The 25,380-nt window shown below is 34.4% G+C and overlaps 1 protein-coding gene across 5 annotated transcripts in view; it reads right to left on the bottom strand.

The window, feature by feature from the left end:
• Nucleotides 1-519: 519 nt before the first annotated feature.
• PTBP3 (polypyrimidine tract binding protein 3) overlaps nucleotides 520-25,380 on the bottom strand; it is a 101,369-nt gene continuing 76,508 nt past the window's right edge. For all 5 annotated transcript variants that reach the window (XM_067743652.1, XM_067743653.1, XM_067743650.1 and 2 more), the window contains 7 exons: nucleotides 16,304-16,381; nucleotides 13,660-13,805; nucleotides 13,404-13,437; nucleotides 10,220-10,312; nucleotides 9,013-9,229; nucleotides 5,918-5,995; nucleotides 520-5,766 (listed from right to left, as the gene is read on the bottom strand). In XM_067743652.1, the coding sequence (XP_067599753.1) occupies nucleotides 5,634-5,766; nucleotides 5,918-5,995; nucleotides 9,013-9,229; nucleotides 10,220-10,312; nucleotides 13,404-13,437; nucleotides 13,660-13,805; nucleotides 16,304-16,381 (779 nt within the window). In that variant the 3' untranslated portion in view covers nucleotides 520-5,633. The remainder of the gene's footprint in view (nucleotides 5,767-5,917; nucleotides 5,996-9,012; nucleotides 9,230-10,219; nucleotides 10,313-13,403; nucleotides 13,438-13,659; nucleotides 13,806-16,303; nucleotides 16,382-25,380) is intronic.

Below are 25,380 nucleotides of genomic sequence, written 5' to 3'. Positions count from 1 at the left end.
TCCCTAGGGAAGTCAAAAACTGAACTGGAAAAATGTTCCAACTCTTCTTTGGCATTGCACATATAGTGTGTGTGTGTGTGTGTGTGTGTGTGTGTGTGTGTGTGTGTGTGTGTGTGTGTGTGTGTGTGTGTGTGTGTGTGTGAGAGAGAGAGAGAGAGAGAGAGAGAGAGAGAGAGAGGGAGAGAGAGAGAGAGAGAGATGCACAGAAAGAGAGCGAAAGACATCACTCATGCAAATGTGCCAACATGTACTTGTACAAAGGGGGTGTGCCACTGAAGAAGCTATTTGTAGGACGGTTAGAAAAGCATTCTGTTTCTCAAAATGAGAACTGTTCCTTAAATAAAAGAGAGGTGATTAGTACACTTAAGGTTTTTCAGTTTTTAAAGTGGTATGAATATGTGCTTGCTATGCTCTCACTATAACAAGTTTAGATGGATGGCTATGACAAAGAAAATATGACATCATTAGAATTACAGGTAAGACAAGGGGAAACCCAAAGTACAGACAAGAACACAGAAATATTTTTAAGAGAGTACAGATGTCATGACATTTATTAAAAGGCATGCTACAATGCTATACTTGTTAGGAAAGAGATTAGAGATATAAAGTAATAGTCAGCAAATACACAAACAAAAATGGAATATATTGTAGTGTACAGAAGCTTGAATTAACCATGCACTACGCACTTAGAAAATATGTTTTTTAATATTTTATCTTCTCTTTGCATTTATAACATAATTCACTTCAGTAATCACAGAATCCTTTTCTTCCAATGCCACAAACTGTGTTACAAATGAAAGCTGGTACTGCTGCTTATCAAAATATACAAGACAACTGATGTTTTATATAAAACCACTTTATATGTTAACTTGTTCCCAAAAACCGTTTTTTTTTTCTTTTTCGGCCTGGTTTTAAAAAATGTTGTTACAAATATTTACAGCATTTTCTTCTGTTAGATGAACATTCTTATAAACTGAAAAAGGGAATTTTATGAACAGACCACATAAAACACGAGACAATGTCAGAGGCTCCTAGCTGTGCTATTTTTTTTTTTTTTTCTTAAATACAGTACTGAAAATGCCCATAAAACCCATGTTGTCCTAATCCATTCTGTTCACATTTAAACTCCCATTTTCTCTAAGTAGTCTATTCGCCGATAGGAAATAGAAAGTAAAGGCCGCTTTGCACTGGATCTTCTTTCAGAAAGGAGCTTGGGAAAAGAAATGCTTAACAGAAAGGAGTCAAAACCAGAACAGTCAGTCTTTGGTCAGAGCAATGAGGTGACATTTTGATGCAAAACTTTGCTTGGTCAGCAGTCTTTATAATTAGTACTTTTTGGATGTGGGATGAATTTTTTAAAGATCTGAGTAACAATGGTAAGGGGGAAAAAAGGCTAGAGTATGATTTTTTTTAATGACATCAAAAATAGCTATTTAAATATTTGTTATTACAACTACTACATAGATTCAAGAACTAAAAATAATGTAACAACAACAACAAAAATCTGTTTACAGTGCTGATTTAAGCTTGCCATGAGCAGCTTTCAATCATGACTATTATCACCAAGGTCACTGGACCAGAAAAATATCCCTGTTCTCTGGAACATATGCCTCTGGTTACAGAAACTAAGATGACTACCACAAAGATTACGAGCAGCTCTGTTCTTGGACCTGCACAATGCTATATAATGAATATTATGTGATGAAGGCAAAAAGTGTAACTGAGACTTCATTTTACAGTTACAACTGTTTGCTTGAACGGATGGTGTGTGGGACAACATTCTTTTAAAACTATAGTATGTATTTCCTGAAAACCAGAATACTGATACTACCTTAGTCTCAAATAGGAAGAAAAGATCAATTAAGACTACTGAAGAAGGCACATAACCTTTGGTCCTGTTTTGTTTTTCTCCCTCTATAAAACCCCCAAAACTAATATTTTAGTAATTTTCTATTTTTTAAATCATTCACAACTAGCTGTTAAAATTTGCTCTGAAAAAAGACTGCAAATAGTCTTGTAGACAATAACACAGCTCTTAAAAGACAGCTGAGTTATATTTTCTTTAAAGAAAAAGTTCTGTGCAATCTAAATTGTATTTCTTTTAGCACAACAGTAGAATATTTTAAGTCTGGCAGTTTTATTCTTGTTAACAACAGATCAAGACAAAGGAAAAGTTAAGAAAAATGCTTTTACGCATAGTCATGCTGTCTTTTTGGTTTTAAAAATAGCAGTACACACTAGGTTTTCTAAGAGATAGGCTGATAGTTTGGCAAACAGGGCTTTTAAGTGACTCACTGGGTTGGGGGGGGGGCGATACATACTTTTGAGCTTGTCATCTTTTGTCCAAAAATACTTAGTGGAAACCGAAGAGGAATTACATGTTAATATAAATGTATAACCTTTGCTGCCTAATGACATGGAAGCTTTCAAAAGTTTATATAAAACTGATCAGAGACATTCATGAGAGTTACTTTTAATCAACTGAAGCAGAACCTATAATCACCATCCTAGGTGGAGCCAAAAAAAGGCATTGCTTCCATAAGGAATAGGCAGGCAAAAATTGCGTCTCTAAAAACTGTGAGATTTGCAACTTTCAACAAATCAGAAACATTACTACAAATTAACATAACAATATTTAGCCTTAAATAACGAATTTATGGCATTCTGCAGGAGCTATTGGGTAATTCTGATACTCTCCTGTAAGTTATCAAATTATTAAGGTTATTTTTCTATTTGTATCTCACAGGAAAAACAATTTACTGCTATGCAAGTTATTTAAATCTCAAAGTAGAACTTTTTGGCATAAATTGCTACTGTTAAACATGTACTGCTATTTTTTAATAAAGTCCTGAATATACATACTTTGTGTCAAAGTCAGACACCTCCAAAAATAAGACAATACTCCTTAAAATTAAGTAAATAAACTTAAAAATAGGATACCATGACAGCTCAACAGCAAAAATAAACATTGCTCAGAAGATATCAACTACATGCATGCCAAAGCAAAAAATACAAAGATCTAGTTTTTCCACTGCCCTGATATTTTAAAATCTTTTTACAGAAACTATACCAACACAAATACTGTAGACCTCTGTAATTCAAAGAGCAAATAGCCCAATATGGACAATATCCATGTGCTACAGCTAATTTTAGACACAAATTGATGGTTGCAAACACACTATTTTAAACAAGAATATCTCACCTTTTCCAAATCTTAATTTGATTAATGTTCTTTGTCAATAAATTAAGATGTACGTAATGTGCATATGTATGTACAACACTAGAAAAGTGTATGTATGTATATACACTTATCTATACACACACACACGCGCGCGCACAAATCCCTGAAAAGGATTCAAATGTTCTCTCTCAAATATGAAGGCCATTCCCTACTTCAAAATTACATTCAATACCATTGTGATCTCCCTTCTGCTACACTTCTGCTACACTTACACTGACTGTTATAGGAATCATGAATTAAAACTACACAGTAATTCCTAACTAAAAAAAACCCAATTTAACATGCCACTGAAAATTATAATAGTGCCTGTATGGAAGGAAAAAAATGAAGCAATTTGGGGAGATTTCTTAAAGAAATCGTTTTTTCCCCCTTCCCTCTTACTCAGTGTTTTGGTAAAAATATATTTCATAAGTGAAAAAAATAAAAATTAGATAAATGATTATACCTATCAGCCAATAGTAAAATTGATCCATTTGAAAGATCTCAATATAGTGTCCTCCTTTGTATTCTAATAACTAATTGTTGCTCAGCGTTGAGTGAATTCTGCTTTTTAACAATTATCTTTTGTAGTCTCCAATTTTTTATAAAATTTCTTCCTGTGTTCGAATTAATGGCTGGAATATAGCAAAGAAATTGAGATATTCTTTTAAAAGGTGAGATGAACCACTCTGAGAATCTGAAAAGTGTAAAAGGGGTGGACAAAAATGACCCTTTTAACAAATTCTGCTTTAAAAAAATCCGATCAAGCACTGAAGGAATTAACAAAAGCAAAGTATCTAACTAAAAAGAAACAATTTTACATTATACAATCACTGAAGCAACATTAAAATGTACTCTCACATTCAACTAAAAAGAGGGACAGAGTATGAGAAAGAATCCACCTTCTCATACTCCATATATGTGGGCACTCAGTAATGAAGTTACATTAACAAAGAAAAGCAAGTTCTCACGAGTATATGACAAAAACCAAGTAATCCTGAGACAAATTCTAATGGGTGATAAAGATCAGACAAGATCCAGAACTGAGACTGCATGTTATAGCCCCAAATTGGTATGCTATAACTGGCAATGACCACTATTGGTCACAACATGAAGAGGCCTACAGGTGTGCACTGAGTTATTCCCCAAACCATTTAACCCTTCCTCACCCCATCTCTACACCAAAGCACCAAAAATTTGAATAGAAACTAGTAGTTATTGAAAATCACTTAAAATTGCAATGAAAAAAACTTTAAAATTCTTACCAAAACAGGGAAAGAAAAAACAAATGCTCACCAAGCCCACGATATAGCTTTCAAGATACTTAGATAAAAGTCTAACCTATTATATCATAAGCACATAATAAGGCACATAATAGGAAATTAAGTAAATACACAGTAATTCTGAATAAGTATTAGAGATTATAGTGGTACAAAAAACCCTTGAGATTGATTTTTTTCTAAAAGAAGACTTTACCAAAAATAACTTTTAAAAAATCTGTCAAACCATATGATAGACCTGAATATTTTCCTTAAGACTGTAAACTTTTTTCTGAAAACAACTATAAAAAAGTAGTTTATAAGTAGGATTATTTTTCTTTTTAAATTTTCCAAGATCATATTATATTATTCGGCAAGTGTCATTTTGAAATTTAAAACATGTTTTTTCCTAATAAAATTATTAATTATTCTGACATCTTAATAGATCCTGGTTAGATTCCACTTAATTTCCCTGGAGACAGTTGAGACACTTCATTCTCCAAATAGTCTTAAAAAGTTAAAGATATGCAAAGGAGTGTCTTACAGTGGAAAAAAAAGTGAAAGAAAACACGCAGATTTATAAATTTGCTTCCAATACAACCCAATTTGTTTATGTATAGTAAGTATCAGTATATGCCAAATAACTGATGTAACTTATAAGGGAACACAGTTTTCTAGAGGAGTCAAACTTCTGAATCATACAGTTAAAATCTTGGTTGTAGGTAATTTAAATTACTTATGTCAAGTAATTTTAAAAGTCTATATGTTTAAATTTTTCAAAGTACAAAGGAGTTTAGAAATGTTGTATAAGGCTGATCTGGACCCAAACGAAAAGAAAGACCATCCTCTTGAAATCCAATTTTATATAGGGAATTAAATTATTGAAAAAAAATTTTTTCCTGATTCTTTTTTCCTGAAGATTATTTTCATTTTAGAAACTATGGGACAGGAAAAACACGCCTCTGGTGACGTATTGGCAGAGGGTTTAAGGGAAAAGAGAACATTCCATGATTTTTTGAATATACTTGAATATCAAACTCAGGAAGAGTTATTTTTGTGAAAGAGGCAGAATTGGTCTTGAGCTGCTTCAGTCTATGTCTGAAGGGTTTTACTAAAATTATGGTCCAGTCTTAGGAGAAAAATTCACAGAAAAGTTAGATTGTAGATTTTGAGAAGGAAACTCTGAGGTGGTGATTTTCTCCAAGGTCATGGTTATGAAGTTCAATGAGAGCCTGGATTGCTTCTTCCACAGATCCCAACTGAATGAGTGCCATTTTGCGATCTTTCCTGAAAACGGTAGAAGAAATAGAAAAAGCATATAGAATTAATTTTGCCTACAAACCTCTTCCCCAGACCTAGAAGACTTCATTAAACTACCTTAAACATTTACAGATCATATTAAATAATGTTAATGTATTTCTTAAAAACATGGACTTACTGAAAGAATTTAAAAGCCTTCACTGAACATCCGGCGTCTGTGAAAAGGTTCTTCAGATCATCTACTGTAACAGAGGGGCTGTGAAAACATTACAGAGAGAGTCAACTATCTTATCCCTAATTTTTAAATGATGCAAAGATTAACTCCTGAAATCATCAAGTCTCCAGAATTTTCACATTTCAAAGAGCATAAAGCCACGCAATGAAGACATGATTTGCAAGTGCCCTGAAAGATGTTCAAGGTTGATGCATACATGTTCTCAAATGATGGAATTTTGCCTCAAATCTTTTGCACAGGACATGGGCAGTATATAAAGAACAAGAAAATCTTTCTATATTTATTCTTTCAATGGGATTATTACCCACAATTAACTCTAGCACTTCCAAAGATACTTCCCTAGCTCTGACTTGTCTTCTATGGTCCAGTGTTTTCCACTACTAGGCCAGTAGATTTTCAATTACTTTCAGGGTAATTATGAACATGTGTATGTGGTAACCAGGTTCTAAGATAGCCCCCAACTACTCTTGCCTCCTAGTATTCACACTTTTGGTACTCCCCTCCCATATCTAATAAGGATGTCCTCTGTAACCCTCAGGGTATTGTAGATATGACACATGTGACTTCTGAGGCTGAGAGACACTGCAATTTCCACCTTGCCCTCTCTTGAATCACTAGCTTTGGAAGAAACCAGCTGCTATTTCACGTGGACAATCAGCAGCCCTATGGAGAGCTCCTTGTGGCAAGGAACTGAGGCCTCCTGTCAACAACTAAGTATATGGTGAGCCACTTTGGAAGTGGATTCTCTAGCCCCAGTTAAGCCTTCAGATGCAACCTTATGAGAGATTCAGCCAAAACCACCCAGCTAAGCCACTTCTGGATTCCTGATTTACAGTAACAGTTTGAGATAATGAACATCTACTATTGTGTTAAGCTGTTAAGTTTTGGGGTGATCTATTACGCAGCAGTAGATAACTAATACAGTGGTCTATCACATGAGAGTCAACTGACTAAAAGCAGACTCTTCCTCATCTCACAACTCCCAGCAAGGAGGGTGTTATAGAACAATAATTGGCTCTGTAAGGAGACAGATATAAGTTCACATTCTATTTTTCATTCACCTGGTATGTCACTCTTAAGTTACTTAATCTGAGTCTCTCACTTTCATTGTTAAAACGAAACTAATGACCTTTACTCCAAATGTTATTATGGATAAATTGCTAGAGACAGAATGTAGAATAGTGGTTACCAGGGACTGGGGTTAGAGAGAAACGAGGAGATACTGTTTAATGGGTACAGAGCTTCAGTCTGAGATGATGACAAGGATCCGCAGATGGATATAAGTGATGGTTGCACACTATGAATGTACTTAATGTGAATGTACACTCAAAAACGGTTAAAATGGTAAAACTTAGGTTATGTATTTAACCACAATTTTAAAAGAAGATTATGGAGATTAAATGAGGTAACACACGTAAAACACCAGCACAGTGCCCAGGCTTGGCAGATGGTTAAAAAAGTATTAACGTCTTTTCTCTCTTCTACCTACATGTCCAATGCAGGTTGCAACTTGAGACCAGCTCCTGGATAAATGTACTTAAGAGGGAGCCTGCTTTAGTATTTAAATATGTTGCCTCTCTCCCTGACTCTGTAGTGATGAGGTGCTAAATTTCTAGATTTTTTTCTCAAGTGACTCTTCCAGTTGCCTGGCTGGCATGAGGTTTGAGCCATTGCCCAATTCGGATTCAAGGTTTCTCCATATAGCCTAATTGGAGACTAGCTAGGAGCCTGGGCATTCAACAGCATTTTGAATAATTATTTTCTCTTCCTATTCAAATCCCATTCTCATTCTCAGAAATATTCCAGTAATGTACCCTTCTCCATTCCCTCAGTCTTTAACTTTTCACACAGGTGCTCGCACACAACTATACCTCACAGCTTTTACCCTTCCTTCCCAAAGCTTATCCCTCTTCATGTATTAGATTAAGTTATATAAAATTGCCAACTTGGGACTTCCCTGGTGGCGCAGTGGTTAAGAATCCGCCTGCCAATGCAGGGGACACAGGTTCAAGCCCTGGTCTGGGAAGATCCCACATGCCGCGGAGCAACTAAGCCCATGTACCACAACTACTGGGCCCGCACTCTGCCACAAACAAGCCACTGCAATGAGAAGCCCGCACAATGCGACAAAGAGCAGCCCCTGCTCACCACAACTAGAGAAAGCCCAACACAGTCCCCTTTGTACGTCAAGGATTTCAAGAATTAAAACTGGGGTTGCCAGGTGCTTTCTATAAAGGCCCATACAGTAAATTTCTTAGGCTCTGATGGCCATATAGCCTCTGTTGTAACTATTCAGCTTTGTTGTTATAGCTCAAAAGCAGCTATAGCTAATACATAAATGAATAAATGTGGTTGTGTTCCATGAAACTTTATTTATGGAAGGTGAAATTTTAATTTTATGTAATTTTCTCAAATCACAAAAATTTTTTCTTTTGTTTTTCCGTAACCACTTGAAAATGTAAAAACCAATCTTAGATCATGGGCCTTACAAAACAGATGGATTTGGACCATAGGCTATAGTTTGTCGATCTCTAAGTTAGATGATGACTAAAGAACAAGTCTGCTACAACACTGGTTAAATACAGAGTGGTTACAAGAAAATTTTTAGCTTTTAGATATATATATGGCTTTGCAGCTTGTAGGTAAAAAATAGAGAGTTCAGTTTTACCAAATTCTTAGATACATAAATTATTTGATTTTGCTATGCTGGACACTAAAGGGTCTTTACTTATACAAAAGGATGAACAAGTATACACCAGTGGAATATTTCTGCACAGATTTTTGCCATTCTATAACTGAAAGTTAACAGGCGCTAATTCTCTGTTTGGAAAGAAAAATTTAAAACATTGCTATCTTTCACTTTCATAGTGTATGGTTAGAGATAAACTTCTTAAGACATTATGGCAAATAAATCATCTTACGAGATATTAGTGAATAGGACAACTGCTACGTTAGAATAATTTCAGTTTTTACCTCCCCAAACCATATACTGTAGATTATTAATCATCTAAATGAATAGTAACTAATTAGATACATACGGGATGTTGGAAAGATGCAGAGTAGCTGATGGTGGAAAAATATTCTGGAAGTTTTTAGAGCCAGGCTTTTTAAAGCGATGCAAAGGACTATTGCTAAAATCCTTAGTCAGACCTTGGTCTTCTTGTCCCTCTCGAGGAAGCTGAACTGCTTGATGTTTGGACAGTGTAGCACGAAGCACTTTCCCATAAAGTCTCTGACCACTCAGATGGTTCATTGCTGGTGCATAAGAAGAAAATAAGGAAAGTCTGGGTACTAAGATAGAGTCTCTGTAAAACTGTCTATCATAATTCTTTTTATTTAGTCATTTAAAAAATTATACTGTCAGTTTGAGGGCTTAAAAATGGTTTTAAATTTAAAAACTCTTATATACGAAAATGTATTAAATGACTGTTTTTCTGTAATGAAAGAAAAGCAATACAACGAAAAGTAACTATTTTCCTAGCAGAGTGCTAGAAAGTTCCAGAATGCCTGAAACATACCACATGTTCAGGAAATGATTATTGAATAAATTAGTTTAATCTCAAGTAAATTTTTTTTTAACATCTTTATTGGAGTATAACTGCTTTACAACGGTGTGTTAGTTTCTGCTGTATAACAAAGTGAATCAGCTATACTATACATATATCCCCATGTCTCCTCCCTCTTGTGTCTCGTTCCCACCCTCCCTATCCCACCCCTCTAGGTGGTCACAAAGCACCAAGCTGATCTCCCTGTGCTATGTGGCTGCTTCCCACTGGCTATCTATTTTTAATCCCAAGTAAAGCTTTTTATAATAAAAAATCTGAGTAATAATATTTCAACAGCCACTATAAACGGTGAGATCGTAGAATGACACTTTCTTGAACCATCATTATGAAGTATTCCCAAACTGTTATGCCATGCAACAGTTCTAGAAAACTTAATTTGAAAGGAAAATAAATAAGCAAACAAACAAATAAAATGAAAGAAAACAAGTCATGTTTATTAGTTTAAAGCTAATGGAAAAACCCTAGAGTCAAAGCTCTAAACATCAACAATATATTCAAATAGATAAATGAACTTCAAAGAATAATAAATATTTTAAAATCTTAAAATATAAGCAGACCCAAATAATAATAGAGATATTAACATAAGGAGGTACTCTTCCTACTAGCCATAAGTTTATTTTATAGGAAAATTCACATACAAAGGGGGCAGGTTATCATTATTATTATTAATCATTAGTACCTAGCTGAGCTTGATTTGCATCTGCCATCTGAACCAATGCATTTTCTTTCTTATTAAACATTATCTTCACTCGATGTACATCACCATATACTCCTAATTAAAAAGACAAAACAAAACAATTTTTTAATGCTGATTGTGTAATGTTCAATTAACTTTACTAATATATTTAAAGAAAGCTTCTTTTCTCATACTATATGCTTTCCCTGGGCAATTTCATACAAATGCTCCCAAATTTGTAATCTCTTCTATGTTCCAGATTTATTAATCTAGTACCCCCTTTCACCTGGATGTCCCATAAACACTTCAACTGATTCACCTGCTCTTTCCTGCACCCTCCTGTGTTCACTAACTCTGTTGATAAACAGTGCCATCATGCACATATTTGCTCCAGTCAGACATCTGGGAGTCATCTTTTGACTTACCCCTTTCCTTAGACACTTACACATCCAGTCAACTACCAGCACTCACTGATTCTATGGCCTAAATATCTCTCACATTTGTCCACTTCTTCCCATCCTCACTACCATCAAACCTATTATCACCAATTCACATCTGGACTATCATCATAGCCTCCTAACTGATCTCATTACATCCATTTTTTCTATGCTAGTGTTCCCCAAAGTGGGTCCCACATCCCCAAAAGCAGGCAAAATGATTCACTGGGGTGTGGGAGGAAAATAAACTTTTACTTGTACTGATTTGTTTATATAAACCAGTATGAAAAACTGCATTTTACTAATTTTCAACATATAGAAGAAATTATATACAGAAGTTTCTACAATATGAAGGGCATTCTCTCATTTTTTAAAATTTAGTGTATTAATATATATTGCAATTTATGTGGAACAGGGTTTCACCAATATCATAAAAATAAGATCTTTAAACAGTAGCATCATTACCATACTTTGTAATAGGATGAGAGAATGACTATGACAATCTTCAAGGCACACAAAGGAGTATTGGTTATCTTGTGGGCAAGCCCCTAAGAGCAACTAAACTGAAGAGATGAATGGTGGTTTTAAAATTAAAAAAAAAAAAAAGACAAGTATTACAAATTTGCTGCCCTTTTCAGAAATGACAAGTGGCTGAAATAGATACTCTGTAAAAAATAACACACAATTTGTTCTTCAAGCTGAGGGTGATATTTTTCTAAATGAGTGAGAAATTAACTACTTTTGGAAAGAAATGTGCTCTGGCTATTAAAGGGACATGAACATTTAGCATTAATAAATGATTTTGTTAATGAAAATTACATAAATGTGTCATGAATAAAAACTTTTACAGTAACTGCAAATGAGTATAATGTTTCTCTGTGGGCTGATAGAGATATTCTAAAATTGGACTGTGGTAATAATGGCTGCACAACTCTATAAATTTACTAAAAATCACTGAGTTGTACATCTGAAGTCAGAGAATTGTAATGGCTGTAAATTATATCTCAAAAACGCTGTTAAGGGCTTCCCTGGTGGCGCAGTGGTTGGGAGTCCGCCTGCCGATGCAGGGGACACGGGCTCGTGCCCCGGTCCGGGAGGATCCCACATGCCGCGGAGCGGCTGGGCCCGTGAGCCATGGTCGCTGAGCCTGAGCGTCCGGAGCCTGAGCTCCGCAACGGGAGAGGCCACAACAGTGAGAGGCCCGCGTACCGCAAAAAACAAACAAAACGCTGTTAAAAAAACCTATTGCCGGGCTTCCCTGGTGGCACACTGGTTGAGAGTCCGCCTGCCGATGCGGGGGAAATGGGTTCGTGCCCCGGTCCGGGAAGATCCCACATGCCGCAGAGCGGCTGGGCCCGTAAGCCATGGCTGCTGAGCCTGCGCGTCCGGAGCCTGTGCTCCACAACGGGAGAAGCCACAACACTGAGAGGCCTGCGTACCGCAAACAAAACAAAAAAACCTATTACCCACTCAAAAAATTTGAAACAATTTTCCATCCTCTTAAAAATTCTTCCACATGAAGAGTGAGTTTTAACCCCATTATGCTAATGTTAACAGTTTTCAAGATCAACTAATTTAACAAGAGGAAAAATGGAACTTTTCTAGGTAAAGTACAACAAAATTTAGCGGATGAGACTGAAAAATTAGTATCATAATTATTTAGTACAGCAACAATGAAACACTTCCATTCAAATCACCTATCTTTTTTTTTTTTTGGCCGTGCCCACGCAGCTTGCAGGATTCTCAGTTCCCAGACCAGGGACTGAACTTGGGATCTGGCAGTGAAAGCACTGAGTCCTAACCACTGGACCGCCAGAGGATTCCCTTGCATATCTTTATGAGGTGTCTTTTTCATTTATGACAACCATTAAGATCAAGTACTAAAATAAAGTGAATTTAGAATCAGTTCGTGGGATACTGAACCAAAATGAAAAAGGTTTTTGAAAATAATGAAGCATATTAAATCATACTTCTCACTAAATGTTAATAGATTTTTATTTTAAAAAGTGTCATATGAAAAATCTTTAAAATATTAAATATCACTTCATTGCTCTTATATTTGTTTGTACATATTATACTAAAGACTATAGTAAAAGATGGATGAAATTTATGAATAATTAATCATATATAGATTAGGAGTACCTGGCTAAATATTTTTTTTAACTGAGAGGCACACTATTGGAAAGTTAGGGGATTATTTTTATAATCAACATCTCATTATGCCTCTCTCCTGTTTAAAACTAGTCAATGGATTCCCACTGTTCTTAAGTTAAAAACGAAGCTCTTTAATATAGCTTATAAAGCTCTTAATGACCTTGCCCCTATCCATCTGCCCAGCTTCAACATGTCTCTCCCTTACACTCTTCATTGAGCTTCCTTCATTTCTATGTTCCACGAGTTCTGTCTCTCACTGCTACTATCTGTGAAAGGACATTTGCCCTCCCTTTCTGCCTGGCTAATGTGTCCTCATTTTTCACAAGTCAGCTTAACTATCATTTCTACTGGTACATCATCTTTGATTCCCTCAGCTAGGTTAGGTCTCCTAGCTGTATGTTCCTATTACAATCTCTATTTCCCTTTTTATAAAATTTTGTTGTAACTGTAAACACTTACTGTCTTCCTTGCTATTCTATCCTCAGTGTCAAACACACTAGTAGGCACATAGCAGTAATAAATATTACTGAATGATGCAATATGCTCAATTCACATCATAGATAATATAAAAAACAACAACAAAAAAATTTACTTACCAAATAGGATAAAAAGTCCATGTGGTGTAATAAGCTGTTTGAAAAGGATAACACAAAATATCAGTGTCTAAGTAAAAATTTTAAGTAAGTTTACTTGTTCAAAGCACTGACTTTTTACATGCTGCTTCTATATATACTAGTGATGAATTTTAATAAAAATTCTTAAAATAAACATTTTCATTGAATTTAACTCTAGCTCAGAAGCTACAATACCTCCTCCTGAAAGACTTTTTACATATAATACTTTTCAACTCACATCAGGATTAAGATTGGTGACAAGTAGAACAGAATTTCCCGGTATACCACCAGCCCCAGGAATGGCCATCCTTCCAGTGACGGCAGAGGAGGTGATTGCGAGAGGACCAAGAGCTCCGGGACCTAGTCCAGCTGGGACTGACAGACCTTTTCAAAACATCAAAAGCATTTCATATTCCAGTTATCTGGAGAATTACAACACTTAATACAATTTAAGTAAATAAATGAAGACAAAAGCAAAAGTAGAGAAGAAAATGTTTCAAAGCTACCATAAGGATAACAAAGGTCAGTTTTCTGCCCTCCAGAGTCTGTCTGGAAGTAGAGCTCTTTATTCGTTGATACTATCATACTTAGTACTTTATTATTTATACAGTGCTTTGCATAGCAACCAAATTCACTGGTCTTAAAGCCATTAGGTTTTTCAAAGGGTCTATAACTACAAGTACTCCTTCTATTTCTTAAAACAAATATATTCCAGCACATTTCTCTAAAGCAGATGTTATTTTCATATTGACTTCTACCATAAAACCAGATACATATTTTTGTAAAAAGTCCTTTAGCAGAAGTCACATATATGCATGCTAGGTAGTAATGCATGTTCTAAAACTGGACTGTGGTAATGGCTGCACAACTCCGTAAATTTATTAAAAATCACTGAGTTGTATACCTAAAACAGGTAAATTGTATACATACATTCTGCATGGGGAAAAAACATTTTGTAACCTTGCAAAACATTATTACCATCAAGAACAAATTTATAGAATTCAATATTCTAGAACAAATTTATAGAATTCAATATTCTATAAATTACCATCAAGAACAAATTTATAGAATTCAATATTCTTTTGCAGCAAGAATTTTCAGAGCTCTCTACTCCCCCAGATATTTCAGAACTACTGAAAGTTCTACAATACTGGAATATTGACACTATATACTATACCTAAAACACTACACTTCCTCAGAATGTCCCACTATTTGTATTCTCAGCTTAAAAATTATCTAAGATAAAATCTCTAGTTGATATAAAATAAACCAGTTATTTAATTTATTGATTCTTTAAGCTCAAAATTCCTTATAATAGACAGAGTCTGGCCAGTTTATCACAAATCATGTAATTAAATTGCAATATAGTTTACAATCATACTATTCTGCTTGACAATCTAAGGAAAGTTATTATTACCATCATCTTGCTGACTTTTAAAACCGTGCACATCACCTTCTTAGGGTGGTTGCTTTTCCATGAAATCTATACTCAATAGTCTTTTGCATGACCTCTTCCCATGACCCTGCAACTTTTGAATAACTTCCTTAAGTCTATTATATACCGCCAACACTACACCTTAGCTACACTGTAGGGTATATACATGTGTGTATGTGTATATGTACATCCCCCTGCTACACCTTAAAAGTCTTATCAACTCAGGAGCCCTCTTTACACATTTTTTCTCTTTCTTAACATCTAATACAGTGTTTTATACATACAGTGTGTAGAAAGAAATAACTAAAATGAGGGAAACCATATATCACTACCTCCAAATGTATAAAAATTAAACTTTTGGGAGCTTCAAACACATAAAAACAATGTATAATGCCTTCATTTTAATGGGATAGGTAGAATTACTCACTTAATTAAACATACGTTAAGATGTCTTAAAACCACCAAAAACCTAAAACTTAAATGAACCTCAACCTTTTAAATCACTCTTTTCTTTTTAGTTAACTTCATCCTCTCCAGTGAAGAGAGTAGTTAAAATTCCCAGAATTAGAAAGGTAGGATACAAAGATTACTGCCAGAAAGCAACTATGTTGCAATTTAAAATAGTTATATTCATAACTCACCTGGAAGCTGTAAAAAGGTACTGTGTAGACTAGGCTTAACACTAAACCACTCTTCTTTCTAATCACCAACCTCAAGTGTATTCTTTAAGCACCAGCAATAAAATCATAAAGTATTTTTTTCTCCTCCTTAAGTTATGATCAAATTCATTTTGTTTACTATTTGGAAAAGAGTCAGAGAGCCATTATCAAAGTATTAACCGATTGCTATCTCTTAATTATTTCTATTACTTAAAGAAAAAAATATATTTTTTTCCTGAAATAAAACAGCATGCATACCCTCTACGGTAATCTTCTAAACCCATTAATCAAAAAAACAAAAAAAGAGGATTTACAAATAAGTTTAACAGTAAATGTTTATTAATTCAAATGTTTGCTGACTGCATACTATGTATTAAATGCCATCAAAGGCATTTAAGGACTCAAAGATAAATAACACACAAGTCTGTTTAACATGTAATTGATAAGCTTATAAGCAAGCAGTTCATATATTTTGTATAATAACCAAAAAGGCAAATCAGAGATTATTAATATAGTCAACCTATAGTTATCTGTGCCAATGGCAAGTATAAATGATGCAGAATATATAAGGGAATTTTGGAGTTGAGAATGGAACCACAGAGAATTATTTATAAACACAAGGAAGCTGTGCATCATATATTGTACATGAGCCACTTCTATGACTGAAACACCTAATGCTTTTATTATAAATCCTTCAAATATGGTAATATTTTTCATTTTGGTAAGTTCCTGGAAAATATAGACCATCATTAAGAAATCATTTCAAATTCAACTTTAGAGTTAGTCACCTGTAGCTTGAGGAAATCCAATGGCTGGGGCAAATCCAGCAGCCCCTGCATATGGTGAGGAAATTATTCCTGGTGCACCTAACGGGGAAGAGAAGCTAAAATAAATACACTACCTTCTATAAATATGGTTATAGCAATATAAAATGGCTATATGAAGGTGTATTACTGACAAAGAGATTCTGTTACAGAGTAAAGATTTGTTCAACAGGTGATCCTTAATGGTAAGTAAAGAGCCTCTGCCACTTTCAGAGGCTAACCCCTTTCAACTGGGTTCAAGGTTCAAGAGTACAGCTAAAATATTATTTAATTTTGAGTTATTAGTTTGCTACTTAGTTTTAGTTTATTTAGTTTTGTTATTTAAGTTGATATTCTTGTCCTTATTTAGAGCATTGTTTCTATGAAAAATCATCAAATACTTATTAAATTGTACTGTACCTGGGGGGTACTGTGCTGACAAAAAGAAATATGAAATAAAAATCCTTGCCTTTGAGAGGTTTTACAAACTAAAAGTATGAATTACAGGAGATTCACAGGCTGAGGATATATGGGTTTAATACAAATATACTGTAAGTGGTCTAAGAAGAAGGGATTGCAAAGGATCACTGTGATTGTTTGAAGGTCTCTCAGGAGGTAAAACTTGAGCTGGACATTCAGTAAGTGAAAAGCAGTGTTTAGTGTGCACTGGATGCTAAACAAAGGCTGGTATTCCCTCTCCTTTTAGAAGCCTGGTGACTGTGAACCATCAATATAAACAAGAGTTAGTTCCAATGGAGGAGTCAGTACTAGTAGGAAAACAATTTGGTTTGGGACAAGTTAAGGTTGAGGTGATAGTGAGAAACTCAAATGGGAATGCCACAAGTGGAAATGAGGGGGCAAACTCAGAATTTCTAACTATTACAAGACACAGATTTGTAAATCATCTATATAGAAATAAGTGTGAAAGCCATATGAATGAGAGCTCCGCTAAAAAGGGCACAAGGCAAGAAATGAAGAAAGCTAAAAATAGAACCTGGGAGTATTAGTACACTTAAGTGGTAGAGGAAGGAAGAGGAACATTCTAAGGAAAAGAGAAAAACCTTAGAAAGCAAAACAAAACAGTGAATTATAGTCCCTCAGGATCTAGAGACATAGAGTTTTAGGGGAGGGGGCCTTCCATAAAAGTCAAAGAGAGTGAGAAATGTAAAAGGTAAACAATAGTTTTAGAGCAACAGTGAGAAGCTAGACTGTAAGAGTCAAAGGGAAGGTTTTGGGGTTTTTTACCTTAATGATAGGCTGATATGCATATTTATAGGAGGAAGTATGTAGGCTACATTTTCCAGAGGAGTTAAAAGATCATATAAGTTTATTCTCTTCATTAAAGATAATCATTTAACAGAATTTATTAAATATGTAGCTGTGATTAAAATAATTCAAGAAAATACAGTCATTGAGAGACTTCAGGGACAGAGCTAGCAGAGAGAACCAACAATAAATGAAGACACAGAAAATGAGAATAACTGACAGAGTGATGAAATAAGAAGGGAAACATATATTTATTGAAAGCACATTAGGAGGCAAGCATTCTTCTAGTGCTGAGGAAGCAATGAATAAAGCAGACAAGAATCTCTGCCCTTGCTAAACTTACATTCAAGTAGGCTCAAGATCATAGGTAAAATGAAAACAGAAACAGACTCACAGACTTAGAGAATGAACTTACGGTTATCAGTGGGGAAGGGTGGGGGGGAGGGATAATTAGTGAATTTGGGATTGACATGTACACACTGCTATATTTAAAATAGATAACCAACATGGACCTATTGTATAGCACAGGGAACTCTGTTCAGTATTATGTAACAACCTAAATGGGAAAAGAATTTGAAAAGAATAGATACATGTATATGTATAACTGAATCACTTTGCTGTACACCGGAAACTAACAAAACACTGTTAATTAACTATACTCCAATATAAAGTAAAAAGTTAAAAAAAAAGGTGATAGGTAAAATGATTCACTTTCGTAACAGAAATAACTATATTTAAGGCATAAAGGAAGACTTATCAGAGAGGCTTCAGTACAGGTATAAGTTATCGCGAAAATTTACACTAGAAAATTAAACATACGAAGAGATATGGTAGGGATTCCCTGGTGGTGCAGTGGTTAAGAATCCACCTGCCATTGCAGGGGACACGGGTTCGAGCCCTGGTCCAGGAAGATCTCACATGCTGCGGAGCAACTAAGCCCATGCGCCACAACTACCGAGCCTGCGCTCTAGAGCCTCCAAGCTACAACTACTGAAGCCCAAGCGCCTAGAGCTCGCCGCAAAAAGAGAAGGCACCGCAATGAGAAGCCCATGGACTGCAACGAAGAGTAGCCTCTGCTCACCGCAACTAGAGAAAGCCCGCATGCAGCAACGAAGACCCAGCGCAGCCATAAATAAATAAATAAATTTTAAAATATATTTTTTAAAAATAAGAAGAGATACTGTAGATTGTATTACTGTTGCCAAGTATTCACTTGACCCTTCCATGTAACTCTGGTCAGTCATGTGACTTGCAGTGTCTCCTGTGGGAGAAGCATACACTTCTATGCAACACCCACCGCACACAGTCATGTGATAGGAACACACGGACAAACAGGACATAAACTGCCTCTATGCAGAAGCTTTAAGAGGCATTATGGGTTTACACCAGCTCTCTTATTTTTTTACTCTCTGCCACAAGAATGCCATGTCTCAAATGTAGTGACACCTTCAGCCTGGGCCCTCCATCAAAAAGACATGTGAAGGAAGTTTGCAAAAGCTGATTTGCAGCTGTTTAAGTGTCAGTCATGTGAGAGGAATAAATGTTAATTGCTGTAAACCACTGAGATTTGTGGCAAGGGCAAGGGACCTACTTTTAAAACAAAACAAAGAGACTAATACAAATGGCTATGGGGTGGGGGGTATGAGGCAGAAGACTTGTAGTAGGTTTTAGAGAAATGAGGAAAATTCTTGAGATAACACTCACTGAACATTAAATAGCAATAAATGAAAGAACTGGCAAACAATTACCAGGGCCAAATTTTAAATAATTGTTTCCAAGTAAAATATGATTAACAAGAACATTTGTTAATACTCGACAAAAGAATCATTTGCAAAGTTTCTGTAAATCTACATTCCTCAAATAAGCAGAAACAGAAACATTTTAGCAAAGTAACCAGTTAGGCAATGGTTTACACAAACTTTCAAGAAAAAGGTTTAAGATTCGCATAACTAAGAATACATATTTTACATTTGGAAAAGGTACTACCACAACAGCAATTAAGGTAATACAAATGAAGAGATAACATTTTTACCTATGAAATCAGTTTATCAGTGTTATTTATAATAGCAAAGCCCTAAAGAAACAAGCTTAATGTCTAAATTGAAGAATTATTATATAAATTATGAGTCACTAGACAAAATACAGAGCCATTTAAAATATTACAAAGAGTATGTACTATGTAAAAAAAAGCACAACTATTTTGTTTTTCAAAAATGCTGGTACAGTAGCAGACTAAACTTTTTGAGTAACTCAAAAAGAAAAAAAGTAGAAAAAGAAATATCTAATTGCAGAAAAATAACTGCAAAGATTTCAGACACTGGAATTATCAGATTTGATTTGATTTGATTTTTAAATAGTATGTTTGAAGAAATAAAAGCCATGCTGAAAAATATCTGTAGGGAAGATACTTAAAAAAAAAAAAGAACCAAGTATCAATAAAATTTCTAGAAATAAAAAGCACAACTATTGAAATCCAAAATTATCAGACAAATTTAACAACAGATTAGACAAAGGTGAAGAGACCATTAGTAAAATGAAAGTCCCTAAGGAATTATTTAGGATGCAGCTCAGAGAGATAAAGAAATAGAAAATATGAAAGAAAGTTTGAGATACTCAGAGTAAGAGAGTATAACAGGTCTAATCAAAATTCCAGAAAGTAAGAAAAGAAACAGTGTGAAGGAGAAATATATGAGAAGATCATTTCTAGTATCAGTAAAAGACAACAATCCACCAAATCAAGAAGATTTTTGAGCTCCAGGTAGAAAAAATAAATCCTTAAACAGACACATCATACTGAAACTGTAGACATCAAAGATGAAAAAAAAAATCTAAAGAATAGCCAGAGAGAAAACAGCAGTAATTAGGTTGACAGCTGACCTTCCAAGAGCAACAATGAAAACCAGACTATTGTGTACTGATTTCTCTAATACATTGAAAAAACAAAACAAAACAAAAAACTGTCAACCTAGAACTCTATATATCTTTTAATACTGACAACAAAATAAAGACATTTCTGGGGAAATGAACACTTCAAACATGTTAACACAGACCTTCCCCTTAAGAGAATAATAAAGGATATCCTTCCGGCAAAAGGTAAGCAATCCCAGATGGCATATCTGAGTTGCAAGAAGAAATGAAAGGCCTTAAGAGAGTTATATATGGCTTAATCTAAATGAATATTGATTGTATAAAATAATTAACAAATTGAAATGTTAAAATCTAAAAAGTTTTAAACATAATAATATCTTGAGTTAGGAGGAGGTAAGAGAAGGTAAAAGGGGTTAAAGTGTCCTAAAGTTCTTATATAAGAAAAGATTACAGGTATCAATTAACTCTATATTTTGGTAAAATAAGTATGAAAGTTAAAAATCCTAGATGAAAATACAAAACAGTGTTAAACTTCGAAAACAGTAGTGGAAAAAACCAAATAATAAATAAACATTAATTCAACAAATATTTTTTGTGTCTATTTTGTGTCAGGCACAAACTAAGTAGAGAAGAAAAAAAACTACCTTGGTGAAGCTTATTTCGACTGATGAAAACAGAATTAAACAATAAACACAGTAAATAAGTTAACTGCATACATAAGAAGGTGATAAATACTACTAAAAAATAGAACAGGAAGAATCAGGAGTACTGAGGGAAGGCTGGTCAGGGTAGGTCAAAGAAGGCAGCAGGAGCAAAATCTGAGGGTACCTGGGAGAAAAGCCCTCCAGGAAGAGGGAATAACTAGTGGGAACAATCTGGAGGTGGGAACATACCTAACATGCTTTAGAGGGATGTCAGTTTGGTGGGCAAAAGGAGCAAGGGAAGAACATCAAAGGAGATATGTCAAAAGAGTAAAATTGAAGTGGATGGTATAGGGCTTGCAATCCAATGTAAGGATGTGGGCATTTAATACTCTGAAAAAAATGGGAGCCTTTGGAGGGTTGTCAGCATTAGACTGAAATGATATGACTTATTTCTCTTTTCTAATTTACATACAATAAACTGTACAAGTACAAAAGGCAACTGATCTGCTTTCTGTCACTAAAGATTAGTTTGCATTTTATAGAATTATATATAAACAGAATCATATACCAGGTGTTCTTTTTTATATGGTTTCTTTCATTCATAATAATGTTTTGTCTGGCTTCTTTCATTCAACATAATCCTGTTGTCCTTAACGATTTATTCCTTTTTATTGCTGAATAGTACTTCATAACATCGATAAACTACATTTTGTTTATCCATTCACCTGTAATAGAATATTTCCAGATTTTGGCCATTACAAATAGAATTGCTATGAACGTTTGCATACAGGTATTTGTGTGGACACTAACTTTTTCACTTCTCTTGGGTAAATGCCTAGGTTATATTGTAGGTGCACATTTAACTTAAGTAACTGGCAAACTCTTTACCAAAGAGTTTCCTAAATTTTACATTGCCATCAACACAGTATGCTAGTAAAAGATGCTCCACATCCTTGGTACAGGAAACTTTTTAAACTCTAGCTATTCTAGTGGGTATGTAATAATATCTTACAGTAATTTAATTTCCATTTCCCTGATGACTAGAGATGTTGAGCACCTTCTCATGTGTTTACTGCCATTCATATACCATCTTCTGTAAAATATCTTGTCAAATCTTCTGGCCATTTTTTAATAGTTTGTTTTCTTATTACTGAGCTATAAGAGTTCTTTATATAACTTGATATAATTGTCTTATATATATGTGTTGCAAATATTTTCTTCAATGTCTACAGCTTACCTTGTGGTTTTCTTGATGGTACCTTTCAATCAGTGAAACTTTTAAATGTTGATGTACGTACAATATATAAATTATTTCCTTTCATGGTTTGTACTTTTTGCGTTTTACCTAAGAAACTTTTGCATATCCCAAGGTTACAAAGATTTTCTAAGTTTTTTTTTTAAATATAAGATTTATTTATTTGTTTGCTTTGTTTTGGCCGTGACACACAGCATGGCATATGGGATCTTAGTTCCCTGAACAGGAATTGAACCCACGCCCCCTGCAGTGGAAGCTTGGAGTCTTAATCAGTGGACCACCAGGGAAGTCCCCTCTCCTATGTTTTATTCCAGGAGTTTTATACGTTTAAGTTTTACATAGAGGTCTAAGATCCATTTCAAGTCAATGTGTCAGTATGGTGTGAGATACGGATCAATGTTTATTTTCTTTCCAATATGGATATCCACCTGTCCAAAACTACTTGTTGAAGGATTTTCCTTTCTCTATTGAATTTTTACACTGGTAATTTTGCTCAAAATCAACTGAGTACATACATGTGGGTCGATTTCTAGACTCTATATGCTGCTCCATTAATTTATCTAACCTTTCAACACTATCAAACTGGTTTGACTACTGCAGCTTTATATTAAGCCTTGCATTTATTTCCTTTCACTATTTTAGATACTTTTCCATTTCTATGCAAATTTTAGAAGTTCAGTGCATCTTACTAAAGTAAGAGAAAAATTAATTAGAGTAGAGAAAGAAATACGAGTTTATCAAGGTTGCTGAATATGAAATCAAGAAACAACAACACTGCATTTGTGTATTAGTAACAATTTAAAAACCAAATAACAGTGATGGCTAAAACTTACAGGGCACCATTCTAAACTCTTTACGTATATTAGCACATTTAATATTCCTCACAACTCTTACCTGTTAAATACTATTATTATGTTCATTTCACATATAAAGAGACAAAAGTACAGAGCAGTTAAGCAATCTGCCCAAAGTTACACGGATCATAAAGACTGGTCTAGAATTAGAATCTAAAAAGTATGGCTCTTAGGAATAATTCTAACAAAACATATGCAAACCTTTATGGGGAAAAGTCACCAAACTTTACTCAAAGACACTAAATAATATACAAATGAATGGAGATATATACAATATTCAAAGACTGGAAGACGCTATTGTAAAGGTGTCAATTATCTTCTAAGTGATTTATAAAGTCAATATAATCCAATCAAAACCCTAATAGTGCTTTTTTTCCCCTTTGAGGACTTGAAAAGCTGATCCTAAAATTCCTAAGTGTAAATGGTCAAGAATTGCCAAGATACTCTTGAAGAATAAGTAAAGAGACTTAACTCTATCAGACATTGAGACTTGTGGTAATGACAAAAAGAAAGACAAATAAATAGACCAATGGAACAATGCTCAGAAAACTACTCATGCATATATTAACCTCAAATTAATGGTATGTGTTAATTCTGAAACTACTTTTTGTGTATTATAGGATTGAGCAAATAATATGTTGAGGCTAATGGAAACTAGATTTCTCATTCTTGAAGAAGGGAATCACCAATATGAAAAAAAGGGTGCTGAATTGGAATTGGAGTTATCAGTTAAAACTTGCGGTTTTTTAAAACACAAACACACACATGCACACACACACAGAGAAATATATTTATGAAGTACACATACACATATATCCTAGTCATGCCCATTTAAAGTTCCTAGAAGCAGTGACACCCTATTAGCAATAAGCACATATAATGCCTTGATACTGATTTCCAAATACTATTTCCTACTAAAAGGAACCAGGGCTCATTGGAGTAACAGCTGACTGCAGTGTTATGGCAGGGAAAGTAAAGAAGATCTGAAATATCTTCTGCCAGAAAGTAAGGAAGTGTTCAAACAATGATGAAGGTATGTCAAAAGGCCACAGAAGCTAGTGGCCACTGGCCAAATCTGGGAGAGTTTGAACATAAAGTGAAAAATGATACTGTGAAATTATTACCCATAGAATAAAATAAGAACCTACAAGTTCATATTAACATGAAAAAATAAATACAATGAATAGTAAATAAGCCACAGAGAGCTAATGCACTGTATAATGAATACAGACAACAATATTATACTAAAACTGTGTAATGTGATAAATATCACTACATCTGAATCATACTACAATATATAAATACATAAAAGTAGCACATTATAAACCTTAAATTCACACGAATTTATGTAATAAAAATGAATGAATGAATGAATGGAGTGTTGGTAAGAAAAAAGTTCTTTATAATAAAATCCCAGCTAATAAATGAGAAGGAATGACAGAATTAGCAAATCACCAATATAGCAACAACTACCACAGTAACAACTAATTTAAGCAATGGATGTTAAAACTAAAGGGTGAAAAGTCATAAGAAACAGGCTATTTTTATAGTCTCAACGTATCCTCCTTATAAGGATATGTTGTTAATTACAAAGAGAAAAACAGTAACTTTACAGGGAAGAAATTTGGCAGAAACCACCTTAAGTGATCAAGGTTAATATCACCAGGAATAGGATAAAGTGGCATTATGTGTCTCCTGATGTAATGAAATGAGAAAGACACAACATTATTTCAGCCAAAAAACCAGACATGCATGTTGGGAGAAATTCTATTATATACCCAACCCTGAACTCTTCTAAAATTTTAAAGGTCATAAAAGACAAAGAATGAGAAAATGTTCCAAATTAAAGGACTCTCAAGAAACATGACAAATAAATTAACCTGATACTGAGAAAAATTTTCATATGAAGAACATTATTTTCACAACTGGCAAAAATTTTAAAAGGTCTATGGATTAGATAATAGTACTGTGTGAATGTTAATTTCCTGATTTTGATAACGGTATTTAGGTAAGAATGTCCTTGTTCCTAGAAAATATACAGTGAGTATTTAAAAGGGACACCATGCTTGCAACTTATTCTCCAATGACTCAGAGGAAAAAACAACAACAACAAACACACACACACTCACACACACATATAAACAGAGAGATGATAAAGTAAATGTGGCATGATGT

This window comes from Pseudorca crassidens, chromosome 7, assembly GCF_039906515.1.
Source record: "Pseudorca crassidens isolate mPseCra1 chromosome 7, mPseCra1.hap1, whole genome shotgun sequence".
In the NCBI taxonomy this organism is placed as follows: Eukaryota; Metazoa; Chordata; class Mammalia; order Artiodactyla; family Delphinidae; genus Pseudorca; species Pseudorca crassidens.
This window is presented reverse-complemented; position numbering and strand designations above follow the sequence as displayed.